General features: G+C 42.2%; 1 protein-coding gene across 4 annotated transcripts in view; it reads right to left on the reverse strand.

Moving 5' to 3' along the window:
* The window catches only part of RASGEF1B (RasGEF domain family member 1B), a 26872-nt gene that overhangs the window by 7313 nt on the left and 12806 nt on the right, over window positions 1-6753 (reverse strand). For 3 of the 4 annotated variants that reach the window (XM_008641305.2, XM_017744244.1, XM_017744245.1), the window contains 5 exons: window positions 5827-5949; window positions 4877-5014; window positions 2057-2275; window positions 1885-1959; window positions 491-586 (listed from right to left, as the gene is read on the reverse strand). In XM_008641305.2, the coding sequence (XP_008639527.1) occupies window positions 491-586; window positions 1885-1959; window positions 2057-2275; window positions 4877-5014; window positions 5827-5949 (651 nt within the window). The remainder of the gene's footprint in view (window positions 1-490; window positions 587-1884; window positions 1960-2056; window positions 2276-4876; window positions 5015-5826; window positions 5950-6753) is intronic. The other variant, XM_008641306.2, reaches the window with a different exon arrangement.

Raw genomic sequence — 6753 nt, forward strand, 5'->3', positions numbered from 1 at the left:
CCATATGTACCACAGCTTCACACTGTCCTTTACGTGTAGAGGAAGCCACACCACTGTGCTCAAAAGCATTCAGGACAGCAAAGACAAACCAGATCCTGGGCAGGCAGAGAGCAAGGACAACAGGCAAAGAGGTTTTGCCAAGAAGAAGGATATGAAGAAGAGCAGAGCAGAGCAGAGGGTCAGCCAGAGGAGAGAACGCGCCTCAATTCACAAGGGGCTTTCAAAAGAGAGAACAGCAGGCCAGACACACTCCTGCACCAAGAAGGGCTAACCCAGAATAAATCACCACTGTCACACGAACAAGGCTGAGGCACCAGTATAATGCTGAAAACACTGAACTTATTTCCTCTTCAGATGTGCTCTGACGGCATCCAAATGTGAACAGTCACAAACTGAGCGAATGAAAAGTCCAAAAGGCACCAAATCTGAAAAGGCTTCACAGTTTTAGATTACTAAACAAAACCTTTCAGCACAAAAAGTCCTTGCTCACCATACAGATTTCTGTTGCAACCAAGTAACTGAGCCTGTTAAACCACTCCACATAGGCTTCAAGATTGCGAGTCTTCTTTCGATCTCCATAGCAGCTCTATGGACAGAAGAAAAATAGCAACTTTTAGCACAATTTTTGTCTTTTCCCTACGAGACCTTTTGGCTTCCTGCCTTGCCATTCCCAAACACTGTCAAGTAACCAGGAATAACTCAAATTACCCAAACTGACAAAAAGCTTAGAGGGAAAGCAGCAGTGATAGTATTCAAGCATGTGTAACTTCCTTCTGAGCTGGTGGCCAGTAAAGCACCCGAGCAGGCATGTGGAATCCACCATGTGCTTTAAGTCCTACCAGGATGCTTTAAGGACCTAGGAGAGACTTAAGCAAACAATCAGGGCTAAGTATCTGCATAACGCTCCCTTGAATATGAACACTGTTTCAGTCCTTACTCCTGTCCCACTGATAGTGTAAATACAACACTAAGGTCTCTGCAAGTGCAGCAGGAAAACAGAGGCCAGGCACATTATGTTTGGCTGTTGATGACATATGGACATACTGCATCCTAACTTTGGGAGATCAGCTATATCATTTTGATTGGATTCTCCCTTTCCTGAGCAGTGCTATTCTGTATCATCTTGGAATCATTCCCACACTACATCTCAGGGCTGCATAAAAAGGGGTGGACAGCAGTTTCAGTTATCTCTGTCTGCAAAATCAGTTTCAGAGACCATCTGACTGAACATCAAACTGTAAACTTGCATCATTCTATTCTGTGTGTCATTTTAAGTTAATTCAAGTTTTAATGGACTGACTTTGTCACAGTTTATTTACAGAGGTTAAGTCATCTTGAAAAACATAAAAATTAAATAATTTTGAAAACAGCACTCAAGGAGATGACAACTCCATCATGGCTGGTTAAAAACACTGCATGTTTGCCCTCCATCTCACATAGATCTAGAGCCCTCTGCGCCCTTTTTGCTATGTCTGCTCTGCCTGCAAACTGCCCCATGTGCCACTTGGCTGCAAAGAGCTCAGTTTACTAAAAGGAAGAATAGGTGTTGAAAATGAATAATGCAGAAGCCAAAGTTAAACTCAGCCTCTTCCAACTGTAGGCTGCATACACAGCCTGGGGAAAACATTCACAGGATTAAGTTCTCCCTTAGCTTAAGGCCAAAAACCCAGGAAATGTGTTCATTTAAGTCAGTATGTTGGCTGAGCTCTGGAGCTTCAGGAATTGTCCTCCAGAAAGAAAAAAAAACATTAACAAAATGTTTAATGGGAATACTAAAGCTTGTTTTCTACTGATCCTCATTTATTGCTGGACCTCACTTCCAGTTCATGGTGCACCTGATGGTAAATGCTGCATTTCAGAGCTGCTCCAGATCTGCCCCATTACCTTGTCATTACTCAAAGGATCCTTTTGCACAAACGCCTGGATAAATTCTTCTGGTCCAATATAATTGAGTCTCTCCTAAATAAAGCAGAGAAGCAGCCAAGTCATATTCCCTGTTTACCTGCACTTCAAAAAGGGGGAGGATGAAGTCATCCTTGGGAGCATAGTAACTCACAAGCTCTATGTGTGTCAGCTGCTGAGCTAACACATAGGGATCATTGCAGACTGTGATTATGTCTCTCTGGATGGACTGGGGCTTGGTCTTTAGGAGCGTGAGGCGATCTGTGGATGTGGTGGCATCAATTTTTGCAAGCACTTCCTCGTACTGGGTAACTGCGGCCAGCTTCCGAATCAGGTTCTGGAGGAGCTGCTGCACGTTCTTCCGGTACACCTGCTTTAACATCACACAATCAGAAAACACTTCCAAAATGTGAGAAGACAGCATTAAAGCCTGCATAACACCACAACAGATGGATTCTGATACCTGTATTTGCTGTCAACTTATATGCTCTATTATGTGAATTTGTAATATTAATGTTTCATCAGGCCAAAAGGAATCCAGCTGAGGGTTTAAACAGTGATTGTCTCACAGGTTCAATATTAACTCAGCTGGCTCAAGGAACAGCAGAAAAGATGTGTTCAATCCACTTCCTGAAAAGTACCAACCACCACTGGAGGAAATACAAGAAATGAAAATACTCCATCTTCTCCTGCTTAAGACCACAGAAAAAAACTAAGTATGTGGCCATTCAGTGATGAATAAAAGGCCTGCTTCTCTCTGCACCAAATCAAGACCAATTTCACTGAAGTCAGAGTTAAAACTTCCAGTGAATCTGAGGAAAAGGAGAATAAAACCATCTCTCTCTTTCACCTTTGCAGGCCTTTCCATGTAGTGATTTAAGTTAACAGGAGTGACAGTTTTAAGTAGGAGCAGGACTCAGCTCTTAAGTAGACAGATCTGTGCAACCAAGGTGGTTATGCTTCCAAATTCCACATATCATCCTAAAGCCATTAAAGCAAACCCTAAGTGGCTTCAAAAAGGATTATCCAAAATCTATCGTCTGCACACTATAGTATGATCAGTCCAAGGCAGAAATATTTCCTTTATTCTGAAGAATTTGTCCTTTCCTCCAAAGCTTTTTCCAAATATGATGTTTTGAAGTAGCAATGTTAGTGTGGTGAGAGGTTTTTTGTTGGACTCTTACTGACAGCTCTTAAAAGAACTGGAGTACAATAATTCAGGAAGTGGAGTAAGAAGGTGTAAGTAGGACTGTAATGAACAGGAGTAGGAAGCTGCTTCTTTTGTATCCTTTACGGTAATGACTCACAAAAATCCAAGTGATCTGTAGAAAAGCAAGGTCAAGGAAGTTGCCATTTACTGTTCCAAGCAGTTCACAATAGAACAAGTCAATTTACTGCAGCACTTGCTTTCACTTTGTCTTTCTAAAGGAAAACTCAGTCAAAAAACCCTCAAAGCTACAGCTAGAAAGGATTTATAGTTCTCTGCAGAGTAAAATTGCTCCTTTTGCACATTTTCTAGCAGCTTTGTGTATCTGCCTTTCACTTCACTTTCACTGTTTAAACTGTCTGCATTGCCAGAAACTTCCCTGCAGACAACCCTTCCCTCTTCTCATTTCACTGTTCCATCCACCAACTCAACTTCCTCCGGGCTAGACAGTTCTTTTTTTGTGAGCCAGTGAGTATTTTTCAAGTGGGTGTGAGCCCTCAATCTCAACTACTTTGCCTTGAACTGAACTTCAGTTTCTTACCTTGCTATGAAGTCTATCTACAAACAAAGCAACCTGGCACCCCTGGAATGAGGGCACACCTCTTACCTCTTCCCAGTCCAAAGCTCCCTCGAGCTATCCTGCAACCTTCAGCTTGCACATCAAATTGGTTCTCCTTTTCATTGGTATTTCATACTGCTTCTCACTCTCTTGTCCCATCTTTTTTCATCCCTCCCCACTTTCACAACATCAAAATGTATTTCAGCTTCCAAATTCAGTTTGGGTTTGCTCTTTTCCACGCTTGTGTACAGCCTCTCAAGACCTTTCCAGGTGTTTGGCAGCACTCTCAGCTCCTCCCAGTCCAGCTTACCTCCACGCCTGTTAATGCGCTCTTTGCTGCCTCATCCACATCATTACTCAAAGGCTTATATAAGGAATACTGGTCCCTGAGGAACACTGGAAACACAATGGCAGTTAGCAATTGCTATTTGTGTTTATGGTTCTTCCAAATGCCACTCCAGTGTCTTTTGCAATCGTAGTATTATGCCAGCTACACAGGATCTGCTTACTGAAACCTCGTTAATTGCCTTTCCACTAAGTAAATATAACCCTTGCCTTTTGGCAGAGTTTATTTCAGTACTTAAAAAACAAGCATCAGTTAAGCAGCAAATTATTTCATAATACCCACGTGGAACTTTACTTCCATCTGAAAAGTGGGATTTAGAAAAAGGTCAGGTGATTTCCTTTTGTGGTCCATCCACAGGAAGGAATATGACAGACTTCCTCTGAGTTGATACTTTAAGCTCAAGACAATTCTTTCTGGTCCAGTCCTCTTTTAGAAATTTCTCCCCAAACCTGCTATAACTTTTCCATTGACCTACAGGTCAAAGGCCCGATTCTAATACACCTTACTCAAGAAATGATCAACATTGATAGGGATTTCTCAGCTATTGTCCTAGCTAGCTTCTTCCAAGCAGCATCACTAAAATGACAAACACTAACATCCACCAAGTTGTGCCTGTCTGCACAATGTTGGATTATGCTGTGGGCTTAGGGAAGGAGAGAACATTGCCCATTACTTTGGAAAAGATCTGCTTATGCTTTATGGTTTTGTCCTAGGCTTAGGTACAGACAGAACTTTTTGCCTACCAGCACCTTCATAATAAATTTTCTTAAGCACCCAGAGCCACACCACGTTATTAACAGCACTGTCAAAGCAGTAAAAGGAATGCCTCTTTATCCAATAACTTTGTGTGCAGACAACTTACCTCATCCCCACTGGTTATTCTTTGTGCCAACTCCTTTAAGTTCCTCATCATTCTTTCATCTCGGAAATCATAAGGAAAAGTCTCTGTCCACTCAGTCAACAACTGTAGGATTTTTGGTGCAATTTTTTGTGTCCAGTTCTATTTGGGAACAGTAGTGAGGAATGTTACATGTAACAGCAATGCAGGAAATAGCTAACTCAAAGGAAATAGAATTCTGTTCTGGAGGACACTGCGGAGCATAAGGGTAAGAATGTCAGGTAAATTTTTGAGCTTAACTTAATTCAGCATTGGATTACAGGTCAGAGCCAATGGTCATGGAAGCCAATGAAGAGACTCTCATTGGCTTAGCTGACCTGGAAATTAGGCCTCAGGTGGGTGGAAGTGACTCCTGTCATTATCAGGAGCGTCTCAGCGCAAGGCATTGATTAGAGTTTCCACAACTTATGACTAACCACCAACAAAGAAAGTGCTAAATTTAATTTGTGCCAAGACTTACGTATGCACTACACCTTATAGTGAGAAACCTTTGTACAGAGAGAGGGAGTGGTGGTGGGAGATGTGGTGGTGGGAGATGTGGTGGTGGGAGATGTGGTGGTGGGAGGCTGCCTTGGGCATAGTGACCACTAAATGATTTTTGATTCTCAGTGAAGTAAGGAGGGGGGTCAATAAAACCTCTGCCTTGGACTTTCAAAGGGCAGATTTTGGCCTGCTCAGGACACTGGTTCAGAGATTGTCTTGGCAAAACAAACAATGCAGCAGAAGCAGCAGCCCTCATGGAGGACAGACTGGGCAGTGTGGAAATTCCCCATGAATCTCAGCGAATAAAGAGTCAAATTCTAGCTGCCTGTGTTGGGTTTTCAATCTGTTCAATCCTGCTGAGGACTCTCTTGAATAGCAGCATTTTGGTTTGGGCAGGGATCTGGGAAGCCCCTGAGGGTGTGGGATCTTACCTTGTCCAGGCCAGGCTCTCTGAGTCTCTGCTGCTCAATGCACAGGTGGCAGACTTTGGCCATGAGCTCGTACGGGTGCATGAAGAGACGGGAGCTGAGAAGGAAGGTGAAGATGTACGTCCTCTGCAAGCAAGAGGAAGACAGAGAAAGGCATAAATTACCAGCATTTTTTATATTTTCTCGAAATGCCTTCCTGAAAAATCTGCTCCTGATACTTTCCTATCTGCAGAACAAAACTCTACATGTGGCTGTGCCAAAAGCAATTACTGCAGAGGTAAGCATTTAATTTAACACTTATCATTGCTCCAGAACCAGTATTATAAGTTTGTGCTTGAGCCAAGTTATGCAAGATTAAACCAAAACAAGGCAGGGCAGAGGTGGTTTAGCTCTCCTATTGCACATAGCCTTATTGCAAGCTCATTACCTGAAATTACTCAGAATAAAATTTAAACTCTTCTTCTCTTGCTCTACAGTAAAGCTTTAGCTCCTGGTTGAAAGTGGAGGGAACTACATAGCTTAATTTTACAGAATAAAAATCAGTAACTCATTCTGAGGTTACAAGAAGCAGATCCTTATTTTGCTTTGTTTTTCCATATATCATGATTTGAACTCAGTGTGAGATGGATATTCAGAATATCCATTCCACGTTCCTCCTTGCCAGTAGTTACGTATCTATGGCACCCACTCTAGAAAGACTCTACAGTGTTATGGCTCTAGAAACTTGGAATAAATCATCATGTTTGACCAAGCAGTGTCTGAATTGCTACATATTTGAAGTTTACACTAAGCATTAATGGACAAGCTCTAGCTTAAGCACAGTCCTGTGCTGCTGTTAATTCTGATCCAAGTTAAAAAAGATCCTATCTTGGAAATGTGAACAGATCTATGAAATAACAGAAGCTGAATATAAGCAGAGTTATGTCTTCA

The sequence above is a fragment of the Corvus brachyrhynchos genome, unplaced genomic scaffold, assembly GCF_000691975.1.
Source record: "Corvus brachyrhynchos isolate BGI_N302 unplaced genomic scaffold, ASM69197v1 scaffold229, whole genome shotgun sequence".
NCBI classification, from domain to species: Eukaryota; Metazoa; Chordata; class Aves; order Passeriformes; family Corvidae; genus Corvus; species Corvus brachyrhynchos.